This window comes from Pituophis catenifer, unplaced genomic scaffold (assembly GCF_029215685.1).
Source record: "Pituophis catenifer annectens isolate HBS135680 unplaced genomic scaffold, rPitCat1.0.hap2 SCAF_1, whole genome shotgun sequence".
NCBI lineage: Eukaryota > Metazoa > Chordata > Lepidosauria > Squamata > Colubridae > Pituophis > Pituophis catenifer.
The window spans coordinates 352,540,084-352,558,013 of NW_027256881.1; the positions used below are offsets into that span (position 1 = coordinate 352,540,084).

Sequence of the window (17,930 nt, forward strand, 5' to 3'; positions counted from 1 at the left end):
GACTCCTCTTCCTCATGCTCGGAGCTTTCTTCCTCCGATGGGATAGGCTCAGAGGGCGGGGCCACAACACCAGCTGATACCACACATGGAGGTCATCTGGGATTCCCCCCCCTTCCCAGGAAATTCTAATACAGTTAATCTGTCTCAGAAGTGGTAGAAGAGTAAGCGCTCTGGCTATCCTCTTAGTCTTCCAGCTAGGCTGCAGAACTCCTGAATGTACTCAGCCACTGATTGACTTCCCTGCTTTATAGAATGGATTCCGGACTCTGCCCGATAGGCTTGCGGGGGTCTTTGAATTTGGCAAGATGATTAAGCTAACAAGCATTGTAGTAATAAAATCTTGACAATAACTAAAGCAATTATTGCATCTTACCATTGGTACGATTGCTCACATTTCCTAAGGTGCAGCTCACTGCCACCGTGCCCCATTAGCAGCCATTCTACCTGAAGATACCATGGCACAGGCCAAACTCCATCTTGTGTGCAGGTGTTCACTTTCAGTTAGTTCAAAAAGTCAACTTCATCTTGATTCCCAAGTCCATCTGCTCTGTGGATTAGCAACAAGAGACACAAGCATGTTTTTCCCTGTCTGGTGTACAAAGAACATCTATTGCCCAATGGATAGGACAATTGCTTTCCCTTCCAATTATAGAATAACAGTAATTCTTAATATATTCCCTATGGATTTCAACCCATAAAAATATTCCAAGGTTAAACCTGCTTTAAAAGATATTCTCTGAGTTCTCCCACTGGTGGAGGATTTTGCCTGGTCCTCTAAAGAGCTAACTGCGGGGTTTGGTGAGACTCAGCTGACCTTTGTGTCAAAGTCCAAACACAGGTAAAAGAAAGCATGATTGATATAGTATTTTATTGATGGATTAAATAAAATCCGTCAATTGTATTTTGATACATGATTGATACAGTGTTTTATTGATGGATTAGTCTTGTGACCTTATTAAAATAAAATAAAATTTTGTTTTATTTTTTATTCATATAAAGAACGGTTGCTGGAACTGGGTATGTCTAGTCTGATGAAAAGAAGGACTAGGGAGACATGAGAGCAATCTTCCAATATCTCAGTAGCTGCCCCAAAGAAGAGGGAGCCAAGCTATTCTCCAAAGCACCTGAGAGTAGGACAAGAAGATATGGGTGGAAACTAATCAAGGAGAGAATCAACTTAGAACTAAGGAGAAATTTCCTGACAGCGAAAACAATTTATCAGTGGAACAACTTGCCTCCAGAAGTTGTGAATACTCCAACACTGGAAGTTTTTAAGAAGAGGTTGGATAACCATTTGTCTGACGCCTAAGCAAGGGGTTGAACTGGAAGACCTCCAAGGTCCCTTCCAACTCTGTTATTCTATAAAATAAAATACAGCACATAGTCTAATTTCAGAATAGGAGAGATAGGAAGAAATAAAGTGATAACGTACAAATGTGTTCATACAAAGTGACATCAGATAAATTTGACTTGAGGCCATCCAGAAGGCATGGAAACTGTCTGTTGTGCTACAGCTCTGATGGTATTTCAAATACTCCCTTCCATTCAGCTTCTGCCCAAATCTTGATTTCTGATCTAGGAGGGAAGGTGAGAAGAATGACTGGGCTGCCTCTCCTGCTGCTGCTGCTCTTCTGTCTCCTGCCTCCAGTTACCGCTAAGAAGATTCAAACCGTATGTCCATTACAGAAACATGTAAAGTTTCAAAATCAGTGGGAATTTTACAGGCCTGGTGATCTGATCATTGGAGGGAATTTGCCCCTGGAAACTTTTGTGGAGTCCAAATCACCAGATTTCCAAAGGGACCCATTGCGGCTTACTCATAAATTCGCGTAAGTTTCACCTGGAGGGAAAAAATGTAGGTGATTGTTTCCTTTTCTTTGGATTCAGGGCCTCTTTTAAGAAATTCTAGGGATCCTCAGATCTTTGTCCCTTTCTCAATAAAGAGGAAAGCTCAGGAAATAATCTAGAATTCCTTGTCTTTCCAGAACTGAGGACAGAGAAGAACAATAGTATATACACAAAGTAAATGCAGGCGGCAGGACCTGCCTTTCCAGATGTTTTCATCAGGATGATTATCAACCATATAAAAGTTGAGAGGGGAAAAATCTTGGAAACCTTGCTGGTTTAGTGAAGAAGTTGACTTATAATATTAATTTGGACATAAAGTCATATTAAAAAAAAACTCAAATTTTTTTTTGATCTTTTTCCAATGTGGATATTGTCAAAACAAACAAACAAACATCCTTCTCAGATTTGGAATCAGCAGAGCTCTTGAATAATGGTCCTTAGTAAATCTGGGCTGTGGCCCCCACTGGAGTCTTCTCCTCAGACCTGTAGAAGCTGCTTCAAGGGTGAAACAAACTGAGTAGGGAGGAAGAGGAGCAATTGGGGAGTAGTTCAGCCACTGGAGGAAAGTGAAGAAAGGAGGGAGGATAGCCGGGTATAAAATGATGTGGGAAATGGATGGCCTGGCCTTTCTCCTTTCTCAGAAATCCATCCAAATGCAATCAAGGAACATCCTTAAAAAAGCCAAAACAACCCAATGGAACTTGTCACTTAATACTGCAAGAACACACAAAAAAGACCAGGCCAACTCCGCCAACACACAAGATCTTTCCTATAACGTTCCCCAATCTTTTTCTCACTGTAGATCCCTAGTCAAAGAGTACCATCAGTTCCTGGCCTTGATGTTTGCTGTCATGGAGGTGAATAAGAATCTAGTTCTCCTCCCCAACATCACCTTTGGCTTCCGCATCTATGAAAATAAGAAGATGGAGAGGAAGATTTTCTTAAACAGCCTCTCCCTGCTCTCCACAAGGCGCCGAATGGTTCCAGGTTACAAATGTGACAGGAAGGATGCTCTGCTCTCTGTCATTGGAGGTCACAACTCCAAATCCTCAAGGCAGATGGCCTCCATCTTCAGCATCCCCAAAGTCCCACAGGTAAGAGGGCTGCACTGGATGCAGTATGGAGCACACAAACAACCAACACACAGAAGCCAAGGATGTAAGCAAAGGTATTGGGGGGTGGGGGACACACCAGGGGTATATAACGTAGATAATTCACCCTAAAGTTGAATTGATTTTTCTATGTGTGGGAAGTTAGCACCCACCCCCCTTCTAGAAGAATGAAATATTCTGGGGTATATTAAAAAGGCAGAATATTATATTTCCCTCAATGAGAAAAGGAGAAACATATTTTTAAAAAGAAAGCAGCTTCCTGCGACTCCCTGCCCCCAACCCTTCAGCTCCAGGGTGATGGGATTAAGACATGGCCCTCACAACATGATAGGATTAGCCCTCTCCTCATCTTACCACATGGCACCTGGGAAGATTACACCACCCAGCAAGGCTCAACCAAGCCTGTGACACAGGGAGCCTTCAAAGTTAGCTAAGACCCCTGCTCCCTGGGAGGCTGACAGCCAATCAGAATACAAGCTCAAATTCAAAGCCGAAAAGAGGGTATAAATATCTCTCTCTCTCTCTCTCTCTCTCAACCATGAACTTTTTGCCCAGGATCTCAAACCATGAGGTCCTGTCCACCATTAAAAACCATCTTTCCAATCAGCCACCATGTTTCCAGTGATTTTCTCCCCACTTAGAACTGAACCCAGAAGGATATTTCTTCCAACCAATGTTATATGTCAACATACATTTTTATACAACTGCAAAAAGATACCGACATAATTTTGAAAAGCTGTATTTGCCAAGAAGCATTAGCGCCTGACTTTCATAAAAGTTTATCATTTTTCTGCACCTGTCGGTGAAGAATCAGGTAGAGGTTTTGTTCCTTTGACTTATGATCTATCGCAACCAGGCAAAACAGGAAACTGGTGGTTCTTCCTAAGAAGGGAGGAAGATGAAGCTTGTCACTCAAAGTGAATCAGCCTGACTGGTGGGGCATTAACTACCCAAGGGTGAGCTTTAAAGTCATCATAAAACTTAACTTTGTTTTTGAAAGAAGATTCTCACTTTCTCTAGCTCGGTGTTGGCTTTGAGTTCACTCAAGGAGAGAGAAGCGTTTATCCTTCCTTCTTCCAGATCAATCCTGATGAATCTGCTCAGTATGAGGGTTTAGTCCAGCTGCTCCTGTATTTCCAGTGGAACTGGGTTGGGCTGGTGGCCAACAAAGATGACAGAGCAGAACATTTCGTCTCGTCTCTGATACCAAAGCTCAAGGAGAAGGAGATCTGCCTGGCCTTCACTGAAATAATGAAATTTGATTTTTACACTGATCAAGATCCAAATTTATATTATATTTTCAACATTTGGTCTAAAGGTGAAGTGATTATTTTTTTTGGAGACTACAGTAGTATTACATATGTACATATAGTTTTGTTTGCTTATAAAAAACAGAAATACGCATCATTACTGAAAGTTTGGATCTTCACATCCAATTGGAAACTTAATGTGATGAGCTCTGAATATATATTGCATGTTATAAAGCCCTACCATGGGGCTTTGCATTTTAGGGACCACACCAGGGATGTCTCAGAATTCAGCCATTTTCTCTTGTCTTTAGACCCTTTGAAACCACAAGGAGACATTTTTCTCCCTCTATGGTGGGGATTGATCTTTGGCTGCAACATTTATGAACCAGGAGAGATCCCTCCAAAGGGGGAAAAACCATGTACTGGAGAGGAGAATTTACAGAATGTGCCAACTTACCTGTTTGAAACAAGCATGACAGGTGAAAGTTACAATATCTACAATGCCATTTATGCTGTGGCACACGCACTACATGCAATGCATGGATCAGGAGCACGACCAGCTATGATGAGACTTGGAAAGAGGATCTTAGATGTCCAGTCATGGCAGGTAATCTCTGTTTGTTAATCCAGTCCACAGATCCTTAGAGCCAACATAGAGAGGAAATACCCCATGTGTAGAACATAGAATAACAGAGTTGGAAGGGACCTCGGAGGTCTTCTAACCAACCCCCTGCTCAAGCAGGAGAGCTTATATCATTTCAGAAAAATGGTTGTCCAGCCTCTTTTTGAAAGTCTCCAGTGATGGAGCACCCACAACTTCTGAAAACAAGCTACCATATTTTTTGGAGTATAAGACGCACCTTTTTACCCCCCAAAAGGGGGTGAAAATTTAGTTGCGTCTTATACACCAAATGTAGCCCTGCCCACCCACTGGCCCCCACCCTTTGGCTTGTGCCTTGCAGCAGTTACCTTCTTGCAAGCAAACAGCAAGAAAAAACAGCCCCTTTCAGCTTCAGCATAGGTTAATTCGCACAAGTTGATTAGATCGGCCTCCCGACTCATAGCTGATTTGCTCTCAGCTGTTTTGCGCAGAGCTCTCCTGCTTGCTGCAGAGTGCTGAAGCAGATTTTTTTTCCCCTAGCTATGCTGAAAAAACGAAACTGAAAGTAAAGCAGGCTCTCCTGTAACATGACAAAATGAGGCAGAGAGAAATTTCTTTTTCTTTTTCCTCACCAAAAAAGGTAGGTGCAAAGAATGGGAAATTTAGGGCAAAAGAGGAGAGTTCAAGATTTTAAAACACAAAAGAAAAAAAGCTCTATTTAACTAGGGAATTGTAATAATTAAGATACTATTAATTGTATATTGTGTTGAAAGCAGAAATGGTTAAGTTGTGATTTGGAGGAATATATGGGGAAAATTATTTGGTTTATTATTATTGGTAAATATAATTAATTGAGTCCTGGTGGACTGCTGCATTATGTTCCTAAGAACTGTTCTATGACTCCGCTGGCGGTTGTTCTTTGCCTAGTTGCCGTGAGAGGATGGTTGCAGCCGGTTCCGTTGGACCTATTCATTGCAGCTCTTCGAACTCCTCCACCGCTGTGAGAGAGTGGTGGTTATACCGGCCTGGTTTACTCCTATCTTGGCATTATATCTGCCCCTCTTTTTACCATCTTGGTTCCCTGTCACTGTCTTACATCAACCTCTTATGTTTATTCTGGCGTACACTTCGGCGACCCTCCTCACTCTGTGAGATGCCCCCCTCTTGCAGACATGGCCTTCAAATTTATCGAAGGCCTACTTCAAGGACGGGTTTTGGAACCCCGATTGGTGGCATGCCTCGAAGCATGGTCTGAGGGGTTTTTCAATTAAGGCTTTTAACCAAATTTTAAGGGGACCCGGGAGGTGGGTGGTGACTAAAGGGGATGGGGGGGGGAAATCCACTAAGGTCAGAGCCGAGCCGAGCCCAGGGTAATGATTTGGAGGGTGCAGGACGAGGGATTGGGGAGGGGATGGAGGGCTATCTTAATGAGGGATGTACCATCAGCACGGTCGATGGGAGGGGCAGATATGGCGTGAGCAGGGGGCCATATCATCTGTCGGGGGTACGCATTCGCTGTTTGAGAGCTATTACATGCCCCGGTCCCCAAGGCTCCTCTCGGATGCTAGGTGGCACAGATACTCAGGATCTGGGCCTTCAGCTGATGCTATGCAACGCCAGGTCTGTGGTAAATAAGGCCCCCTCATCCACGATCTCATACATGAGGGGGGAGCGGACCTGGTGGGTATTACCGAGACCTGGTTGGGCCTGGAGGGAGGGGTCCCCCTGGTTGAGATGTGCCCACCAGGTTTCAGAGTGTTCCACCAGCCGAGGGCCCAGGGGAGGGGCGGGAGGGTGGCGGTCATTATTAAAGAAGGTCTCGGTCCGAGGGAGACCACTGTGCCTCAGATTGCCGGATGTGAATCCCGCTTTGTGAGATGGGTCATGGGGTTCAGATGGGCCTGTTGCTTACATACCTGGCTCCCTGCCACGTGGCAACGGCCCTGCCCGAACTACTCGATGTGATAGCCATGGTGGCAGTTGATATACCCAGGTTTATGGTCATGGGTGATTTCAACTTGCCGTCTGTTGGTGAAACGTCTGAGTTGGCTCGGGAGTTCATGGCTTCCATGAAGGCCATGGACCTGACCCAGTTAGTTCATGGCCTCACCCACGGGGGGGGGTGTCACACTCTGGACTTGATTTTTGTCTCTGGCCAGTGGTTGAGTGGTCTTGTTATAGGGGATATAGACATGGAACCCTTGTCATGGTCAGATCACTCGCTCCTTTGCCTGGACCTTTGAACCGCCATACCCCGCCGCAGGGAGGCGGAGCCAATAAAATGGGTCCACCCCAGGTGCCTGATGGATCCTGATAGGTTCCAGATGGCGCATGGGCCACTTCCTGAGGATCTGGCGCATGACTCGGCTGAGGACCTGGTGGATGCCTGGGACCGGGTGGCTGGTGGGGCCTTGGATCGAGTTGTGCCTTTGCAGCCTCTGACCCGGTGCCGATCCCTCACAGCTCCTTGGTTCACTGAGGAGTTGAGGGAGATGAAATGCTGGAAAAGACACCTAGAGAGCGGTTGGAGGGCCAGTCTCGCTGAATCTGATCGAACACTGGTAAGGTCGCATATTAAGACCTACCTAGTGGCGATAAAAGCAGCAAAGTTTAATTACTTTTCCGCTCTTATTGCATCATCAGAGAATCGTCCGGCCGCCCTGTTCAGGGTGACCTGCTCCCTCCTCCACCCGGGAGCGCGGGAGGATCCCCTGGAGGGCAGGGGTTAATTAAATTATTAAATTATTTAAATTAATTAAATAATAAGGTAGATTCGGGCAGGGTGACGAGGAACAGTCCTGAGAACGTTATCTGGGAAGAGTTTGACTCTGTGATTCCTGATGACGTGGACAGGATTTTGGGGAGACTTAGTGCGGCCACATGTTTACTGGACCCGTGTCCCTCCTGGTTAGTACTGGCTTCCCGGGAGGTTACATGAGGCTGGCTCCAGGGAATTATCAATGCTTCATTGAGTGAGGGTTACCTCCCCACTGCCTTGAAAGAGGCGGTGGTGAGGCCTCTCCTCAAGAAGCCTTCCCTGGACCCAGCAGTATTAACCAACTATCGTCCTGTCTCCAACCTTCGCTTTGTGGCGAAGGTTGTTGAGAGTGTGGTCGCACAACAGTTTCCACAATTCCTGGAGGAAACATCTTATCTAGATCCATTCCAGTTGGGTTTCAGGCCTGGGCACAGCATGGAAATGGCATTGGTCGTGTTGGTAGATGATCTCTGGAGGGAGGACAAGGGTTGCTCCTCTGTCCTAGCCCTGTTAGATCTCTCAGCGCCTTTGATACCATCGACCATGGTATCATGCTGCACCAGTTGGAGGAGTTGGGGATGGGGGGCACTGTATTACGGTGGTTCTCCTTCTTTCTCTCAGACCGGTCACAGTTCGTGTTGGCAGGGGGGCAGAGGTCGACCTCGAGGCCTCTCATTTGTGGAGTGCCTCAGGGGTCGGTCCTCTCGCCCCTTCTGTTCAACATTAATGTGAAGCCGCTGGATGAGATCATCCGTGGCTTTGGGGTGAAGTACCATCAGTACGCTGATGACACCCAGCTGTACATCTCCACCCCAGGCCACCCCAACGATGCTCCTTGAAGTGATGTCCCAGTGCCTGGAGGCTGTGCGGATCTGGATGGGGAGGAACAGGCTCAAGCTCAACCCTTCCAAGACTGAGTAGCTGTGGTTCCCGGCATCCTGATATAGTCAGTTGACTCCATCACTGACTATTGGGGGCGAGTCTTTGGCCCCCGCAGAGAGGGCGTGCAACTTGGGTGTCCTCCTGGATATGCAGCTGTCCTTGGAGGAACATCTGACGGCTGTAGTCAGGGGGACCTTCTGTCAGGTTCACCTGATTCACCAGTTGTGGCCCTTTCTTGATCGGGATTCCCTGTGCACAGTCACCCATGCCCTCGTCACCTCGCGCCTGGACTACTGGAACGCTCTCTACATGGGGCTCCCCTTGAGGAGCACCCGGAGGCTCCAGCTGGTCCAGAATGTGGCCATGCAGGTAATCATGGGAGCCGCTTGGCGCTCCCACATAACACCGCTCCTGCGTGAGCTGCACTGCCTCCCAGTGGTCTTCTGGGTGCGCTTCAAGGTGTTGGTTACCACCTTTAAAGTGCTCCATGGCATAGGGCCTAGTTATCTTCGAGACTGCCTGCTGCTACCGATGACCTCCCACCAACCTGTGTGCTCCCACAGAGAGGGCCTCCTCGGGGTGCCATCAGCCAAACAATGTAAGCTGGTGACCCCCAGGGGGAGGGCCTTCTCTGTGGGGGCACCTACCCTCTGGAATCAGCTGTCCCCAGAGATAAGGAGAATCCAAGACCTCGGTGCCTTCCGTCGTGCCCTTAAAACTTTCTTTTTTCAGAAAGCCGGGCTGGCTTAACATATTTTTTAACATATTTTTAAAATATTTTTAATTGGTTTGTTATTTTAAATTGGGGCCAAATTAATATATATCCTTTTAATTGTTTTTAATGTTTGTATTGTATGTTTTTATCTGGCTGTACAGCACCCTGAATCCCTCGGGAGAAGGTGCGGTATATAAATTCGAAATAAAATAAAAAATAAAATAAAATAAATTTGTAAGAAATTGGATTGCATGGAAATAATTGGAATATTCATGTTCATATTGATTAATATACAAAAAAGAGAGTTATAACTAATTGATTTATATAAAAATGTTGAATTTGTATTAAACAATTGTAATATTAAATAATTAACCAATGTGAGGATGGATATAAAAATAGATGACAATGGGAAGAGGTATAATATAGAATAGAAGGGAAAAATTGAATTTGATTAAGATTAGAGATGAGGATGAAGGGTAATATTGTTTTTTTTTAAAAAAATAGATCAGGAATAAATATGGCAAAAAGGAAATATAGAAATTGTAAATTTAATTGAAATGACTAAACACTGTTTAAATTTGTGAACCAGCCAAATACTCTGTTCAAAGTAAATACATTGTATGTTTGTATGTGTCTTTGTCTAAAAAAAAAAAAACTTAAAAAAAAAACAAGCCCTCCTCATTTACGATTTTATTCAGGAGGGGGTTGTGGACCTGGTGGGTATTACGGAGACCTGGCTGGGTCCGGGGGGGGGGGGTGCCTCTTGTTGAAATGTGCCCACCAAGTTTCTGGGCATTCCATCAGCCAAGGGCTCAGGGTAGGGGCGGGGGGCTGGCGGTTATTATTAATGAAAGCCTATGTCCAAGGGAGGCCACTGTTCCTCAGATAGCCGGATGTGAGTCCCTCCTTGTGAAGTGGGGTCAGGGGGTGCAGGGGGGCCTGCTGATTGTATACCTGGCTCCCTGCTACGCAACAGCGGCCCTACCCAAACTGCCTGATGTGATAGCCAGGGTGGCAGTTGATACCCTCAGGCTTATGGTTATGGGGATTTTAACCTGCCATCGGTCGGTGAAACGTCTATGGTGGCTCGGGAGTTCATGGCTTCCATGACAGCCTTGGACCTGACCCAGTTAGCTCATTCCCCCCCACACACATGGGGGGACACACTCTGGATCTGATTTTTGTCTCTGGTTAGTGGCTGAATGATCTAGAAATAGGGGACTTAGTCACCGAGTCCTTGTCATAGTCTGATCATTCACTTCTCCAACTGGACTTTCAAACTGCTAACCCTCGCCGCAGGGAGACGGAACCGGTTAGATGGTTCCGTCCCAGGCACCTGATGGACCCGGACAGGTTCCTGATGGAGCTTGGGCCATTCCTGAGGCTCTGGCTCATGGTTCAACTGAAGAACTAGTGGTGGCCTGGGAGAGGGCGGCCGCTGGGGCTTTGGATCGCGTCGTACCTTTGCGACCTCTGTCCCGGCGCCATTCTCAATTGGTTCCTTGGTTCTCTGAGGAGCCGAGAGAGATGAAGCACTGGAAAAGACGCCTGGAGAACGGTTGGAGGGCCAGCCATTCTGAATCCGACCGAACACTGGTAAGATCCTATATTAAGACCTACCTAGTGGCGATAAAAGCGGCAACATGTAATTATTTTTCCGCTCTTATTGCATCATCAGATAATTGCCCAACCACTCTGTTTAGGGTGACCCGCTCCCTCCTCCATCTGGGAGAGTGGGAAGACCCCTTGCAGGGCAGGGCTGAGGATTTTGTGCAATATCTGCATGACAAAATTGGTCAAATTCGGGAGGGTCGGGACTCCAACTGGGTAGATCCGGATGGGGTGCTGGAGGTGGGTCTTGAGAATGTTAGCTGGGAGGAGTTTGACCTTGTGACTTCTAAGGACGTGGACAGGGTTCTGGGTAGGTTGAACATGGGCACATGTTTATTGGACCCGTGCCCCTCCTGGTTGGTGCTGGCTTCCCGGGAGGTGACACGAGGCTGGCTCCAGGGGATTGTTAACGCTTCTTTGAGTGAGGGTTTCTTTCCTGCTGCCTTGAAAGAGGCGGTGGTGAGGCCCCTCCTCAAGAAGCCTTCTCTGGACCTGGCTGTTTTATCAAACTATCATCCAGTCTCCAACCTTCGCTTCGTGGCGAAGGTTGTTGAGAGTGCGGTGGCGTGACAGCTTCCCCAGTACCTGGGTGAAGCGGACTATCTAGATCCATTCCAGTTGGGCTTCAGGCCTGGGTATAGCATTGGTCACATTGGTTGATGATCTCTGGAGGGCTCAGGACAGGGGTTGTTCCTCTGTCCTGGTCCTATTAGATCTCTCAGCGGCTTTTGATACCATCGACCATGGTATCATGCTGCACCGGTTAGAAGAGTTGGGGATGGGGGGGCACCATGTTACGGTGGTTCTCCTCCTTCCTTTCTGACCGTACGCAATCTGTGTTGACAGGGGGGCAGAGGTCAACCCCAAGGCGCCTAGTTTGTGGTATGCCGCAGAGGTCGGTCCTCTCAACCCTCTTGTTCAACATTTATGTGAAGCCGCTGGGTGAGATCATCCGTGGCTTCGGAGTGGATTTCCATCAGTATGCTGATGACACTCAGCTGAACATTTCCACCCTGGGCCACCCCAATGATGCCCTTGAAGTGATGACCTGGTGCGTGGAGGCCATACGGATCTGGATGGGGAGAAACAAGCTCAGGCTCAACCCCTCCAACACTGAGTTGCTGTGGTTTCCAGCGTCCCGATATAGTCAGTTGGTTCCATCACTGACTATAGGGGATGAGACCTTGGACCCCTCAGAGAAGGTTCACAATTTGGGTGTCCTCCTGGATTCATAGTTGTCTTTAGAAGACCATCTGATGGCTGTGGCCAGGGGGCCTTTTTATCAGGTTTGCCTGATCCACCAGTTGCGTCCCTTTCTGGACCGCCCCCTGAGTCCCCTTGGGAGAAGGGCGGTATAAAAATTTAATAAAACTGAAACTGAAACTGAAACTGAAACTGAAACTGAAACTTTGGGCCACAGCCCCACTGTCCCAGTCCCTTTGCCACAGACTATTCGTTGCAGTACAGTTCATATTGGGCTTTTGGGCGCAGAGGACAGTTCAAAGTCAGCCAATTGGTGCAGGGGCTCGGGGGCTTGGGGGGTAGAGCATGGGCTGCAGTTATGATGGAGGCTCTATCAGTTCGGAGCATCCTGAGGCAGTTGAGAGGATCGCGGGGGAGGGATCCAGCCACAAAATATTAGGGGGGGTGTCTCCCTGTGGAAGAGGAGCTGGGGGCTGCCTTAGATTGACTGTTCAGTCTGTAGATTATAGTTTCTATTCCCCTAAGAATTTTCAAGGAAAAGTATCTCTTGAATTGCTGGTTAAATATTATTATGGCATTATATCACTGCATCTCAAAGCAAATTAAACCAGAACTATTGTTAAAAACAGCAATAACACAGATTAAGTATAATGTTTGTTTCAATGGGATAGAAGGGGGAAAGAGAAATAACACAAATCAATTGTACCTAAGATTCATGGATTTATGACGTTCCCAAAAGTTTTCAGAAGTATTCAAAGGTTGTGTGACTTTCATGGAGTAGCCATTGGGTAGAGTGATACAGAGCAAGATGACAAGTCTGTCAGATACTTCAATCGGTCAACTGAAGTCCCAGTAGACATATTTTCAGAACCATGTCAGTTTCTTCCATGTTGTAGCTTGAATCCAGTTATAGAAAGACACTTGACCCAATTCATTGTAACTCTGATTTATGTTACTATGGCTTATTTATTTATTATTTTATTTTATTTTATTTTATTTTATTTTATTTTATTTTATTTTATTTTATTTTATTTTATTTTATTATTTTATTTTATTTTATTTTATTTTATTAGATTTATATACTGCCCTACTCCTGAAGGACTCAGGGCGGTGAACAGCCAAAAAGATAAAACACACAAATTATAAAATTTAAAACAGTATAAAAACGTATTAAACTATTTGGCCCGAGACGAATTAAAAAACATCCCCATATTTAAAACAAATTTAAAATTTCTCATATACCATTTAAAAGGGAAAGTTAGGCCAGGCCAGCCTGTTGGAATAAAAAGGTCTTGAGGGCGCGGCGGAAGGTGCGTAAATCCAGGATCCTCCGTATCTCCGGGGGAAACTCATTCCAAATAAGAGGTACCCCCCCAGAGAAGGCCCTCCCCCTGGGGGCCGCCAGCCAACACTGTTTGGCCGACGGCACCCTGAGGAGCCCCTCTCTATGAGAGCGTACTGGCTGGTGAGAGGCTATTGGTGGCAGAAGGCGGTCCTGTAAGTATCCAGGTTCTAAGTCATAGACCTAGACCCATGCTCTAAAGGTGGTAACCGAAACCTTGAAGTGCACCCGGAAGACCACTGGGAGCCAGTGCAGCTCGCGCAGAAGAGGTGTTACATGGGAATGCCACGTCGCTCCCATAATCACCCGCGCGGCTGCACTCTGCGCCAGTTGGAGCCTCCAGGTGCTCCTCAAGGGGAGCCCCATGTAGAGAGCATTGCAGTAGTCCAGGTGGGAAGTGACGAGGGCATGAGTGACCGTGCGTAAGGAGTCCCGATCCAGAAAGGGACGCAACTGGTCAATCAGGCAGACCTGACAAAAAGTCCTCCCGGCCACAGCCATCAGATGCTCTTCTAAAGACAACCGTGAATCCAGGAGGACACCCAAGTTGCGAGCCCTCTCCGTGGGGGCCAACGACTCACCCCAATAGTCAGTGATGGCACCAACTGACTATATCGGGACGCCGGAAACCACAGCCACTCGGTCTTGGATGGGTTGAGCCTGAGCCTGTTTCTCCCCATCCAGATCCACACAGCCTCCAGGCACCGGGACATCACTTCAAGGGCATCGTTGGGGTGGTCCAGAGTGGACATGTACAGCTGAGTGTCATCAGCGTACTGATGGTACTTCACCCTGAAACCACAGATAATCTCACCCAGCGGCTTTACATTCTATGTTATCCCATCCCACGTGTTTCACTTGTCATTTGTTGCACTGAACTGCTTGTTGTGTGAAACCAGCCTTGGTCAACTTTAGCACACAGAAGAGGAGTCAACGTAGTCTAAAATTGTGGTGTGGGGTTTTTTTGCCTCAAAGCATAAAGTATAGACCTCTATATCCATTGAAGTCAGGAATCAGGGCAGGCACTGTGAGGAAAACAAATTCTTAGAGGAGTGGAAAGTATTAGCAATTTCTGAAAGTCTCTTTTCATTCAGCTTCTTCCCTATTTGAGGAACGTCCGGTTCAACAACAGTGCTGGAGATGAAGTCTCCTTCTCAGAAAATGGCCTGGGATCTGCTCGTTATGATCTTTTCAACTGGGTTCTGCTCCCCAATGAATCTTTTGTCCCTGTGAAAGTTGGACAAATAGATCCCAGGGCTCCTGCAGGACAGGATTTCACCATTAACTCTGATGCAATTGTCTGGGCAAAAAAGGTGAGCTGGAAGGTAAAATAAGTGCAGCAAAAGAGTCATTCTCTTCCAGGGATTCAAAATATCTCCCTTACTGGAGAACGGGTTACTGAAGCAAAAATTTGGCAACCGTTTGATGAAAAAGCTGTTTTGCATGCAACGTATTTGAGATCTGATTTGTGACGGAGCAAAAACAATTGAGATCAGGAAGAAATTCTGCCTGAAACCCAGGATGCAGATGGAGCAGCCAAGAGTGGTTTCCATGGACCATTCCCATTCAGTTGGATCTCCATCGCTGTTTGCTTCAGAAAAGCTATAACTCAATTCATGACCTTTCTTTTGCATGCCAAGCCCCAGTTCCAAGCCCCAGAATCCATTGGTGGTTTAGAATAGCACAAGCCTTAATCCCCCCAGCAGCTTTTCCTGATTTGTGCTACACCAGAGTTAGCCGTTGCTCTTGAAGATATTCTAATGATGGAAAGAGAAATATAGAAAAGAATAAGTGAAGAATATTCATTGCTGAAGATATCTCAAGTATTTCTCTTTCTTCTTTTAGAAGGTGCCGTTTGCCAGGTGTGGCATGAAGAGGTGCCAGGCAGGAGAGAGGAGAAGAGTTCCAGAGGGCGAGCAGGTTTGCTGCTACCAATGTGACCCTTGTCCAGAAGGGACCATTTCTAACCAGACAGGTAGAAGACACTTTCAATGTAGATCTTCCCGGGTCAAGGAAACCAGACAGAGAGATAGAGATAGAGATAGAGATAGAGATAGAGATAGAGATAGAGATAGAGATAGAGATAGAGATAGAGATAGGGATAGGGATAGGGATAGGGATAGGGATAGGGATAGAGATAGAGATAGAGATAGAGATAGAGATAGAGATAGAGATAGAGATAGAGATAGAGATAGAGATAGAGATAGAGATAGAGATAGAGATAGAGATAGAGATAGAGATAGATGGATGGATGGATGGATGGATGGATGGATGTAGGTAGGTAGTTACGTAGGTAGATACTGTATTTTGCATCGGCTCATTCAGACTATAGTCTGAATGAGTCAATGCAAAATACAAAGTAGGGAACTTAATCCCAAAAGGTGGAAACATCCTTGTCTCAGACTAGCCTATTACCAGAATATTCAATATTGAAGAATGATTTCTTCTTTTTGATATTCCGTGATGTGCAAAGTACTCTTGATTTCAGATTCTGCAAGCTGTGATCCCTGCCCAAAAGACCAATATCCCAACAAGGACAAGGACCACTGCATTGCCAAGAAGATCCACTTCCTTGCCTATGAAGATGCCCTGGGATACATATTAGTTTTTCTCACACTTTCTCTCTCTGCAATCACATTGGGAGTCCTGGCAATTTTCCTTAAACATCGTGACACACCGATTGTCAAGGCCAACAACCGAGATCTCACCTACATCCTTCTGGTCTCCCTCCTGCTCTGCTTCCTCTGCTCCTTCCTCTTCATTGGTCGACCAGGGAAGATCACCTGTCTCTTCCGACAAACTGCCTTTGCCATTCTCTTTTCCCTGGCAGTTTCCTCCGTCTTGGCAAAAACTGTCATGGTGGTTCTGGCCTTCATGGCCACCAAGCCTGGAAACAGGTCAAGGAAACTCTTTGGAAAACCACTGACCAACTCCATTGTCCTAGCTTGTCCCCTGGTCCAAGCACTTCTTTGTGCCACCTGGCTGGGAAACTCTCCCCCATTTCTCAACTTTGACTTTTGCTCCTTGGTAGGAGAGACTATCTTGGAATGTCAGGAAGGCTCAGTTTCAATGTTTTATGCTGTCCTTGCCTATCTGGGTTTCCTGGCCAGTGTCAGTTTCACAGTGGCATTTCTAGCTAGGAAATTACCTGACAGTTTTAATGAAGCCAAGTTCATTACTTTTAGCATGCTGGTCTTTTGCAGTGTTTGGATCTCCTTCCTCCCCACCTACCTGAGCACCAAAGGAAAGTCCATGGTGGCTGTGGAGATCTTCTCCATTTTGGCCTCTGGAGCTGCTCTCTTGGCTTGTATCTTTTTTCCCAAATGCTACATTATTCTGCTGAGGCCGGATCTGAACTGTAGAGAAAATATGATAAGGACCAAAAATCTCTAACTGATGCATGCCTGGGAATGTTTTAAAATTTTTCTTTGAGGCATATTTAGTATCTTATTTTAAAAACATGATGACAAAGAAAGAGGAACACATTTTTAAGAAGATGTTGGATAACCATTTGTCTGAAGTGGTGTAGGGTTTCCTGCCTGGGCAGGGGGTTGGACTAGAAGACCTCCAAGGTCCCTTCCAACTCTGTTATTCTATTCTATTACCCTTTTGAAATACATACAGGGCAGAGAGGTGAATCAATAAGTAATTATTAAACATTTATTGAATTTTGAATTTTTTTTTGAAAGACGTCCAGTAAATAATGCCTTACCAAGTGGTATAAGTGATTACAATAAGAATCACTTGTCTGAGGTGGGCAGATATAGAAATTGAATGAATTAGTCAATGAATGAATAAAGGGACCTGCTAGCAGCAATAATAATGCAGCTTTTTTATCCCATATCCCAGTTTTCCACATTGATGCCCAGTGAGCTATGTAGAAAGAACGCTTGCTGTTACATATAAGTTCATTATTCCAAGAAGGATATTCTCTAATTTTTATTTCTTTTAATTAGATCTTTCACTATATTAGTCTTTTAAAAGGTTAGATTCCATATCAATGTTTCTCTGTCTATATAATTGTTTCCATAGTCTTCTGAAACTTTGTAGAATTTCCTGTTTCGATTCCTTTCTTTTTTCATAGTAGAGATTAAATTTTCAACTTCCTACCCAAATCTGCTCATCAATGTGGTGGAGTTTCGTGGTTGCAATTAGAAAATAATATCACTACACACATGTTATTTTAACAATCCCTTGTGCCATGTCATATCTCAGAGCTTCTCGGTAAAAATTATGTTTCATGAGAACTGGGTCCCCTTAGAGGACAAAGAGATGCACTGATATTTATACATTTCAGAAATGAGAAAATGATGTAAGAATGATTCATTATTGAAATGATTCATGCATGCATATTCATAAGTAATGCTGTAATGGATTTCAGGTTTCTTCCTACTCTTTGGTTACCTATAGAGAACTTAGTTAAAATAGACATATGCACTCGTCAACGACCAGTTAGTTTTGCAAAATTTCCATTCTTGGATATTTTTGCTGCTCATTTAAGAGAGTTGTAGTCTTTGAAGTCTTAGGTATACATTCTGTAACTATAAAAACCATATTTTTCATATATATTTTGAAAAGCACAGGTTTCAAAAGATGGTGCACCAACTA

General features: G+C 45.4%; 1 protein-coding gene across 1 annotated transcript; it reads left to right on the plus strand.

Moving 5' to 3' along the window:
• The first annotated feature begins 1,596 nt into the window (after positions 1-1,596).
• Positions 1,597-16,715, plus strand: LOC139313388 (vomeronasal type-2 receptor 26-like). The gene is made up of 6 exons (XM_070938992.1): positions 1,597-1,829; positions 2,651-2,942; positions 3,981-4,817; positions 14,417-14,635; positions 15,168-15,297; positions 15,811-16,715. The coding sequence occupies exons 1-6, from the start codon at positions 1,597-1,599 to the stop codon at positions 16,713-16,715; spliced, it is 2,616 nt and encodes an 871-aa protein (XP_070795093.1).
• The last annotated feature ends 1,215 nt before the right edge of the window (positions 16,716-17,930 follow it).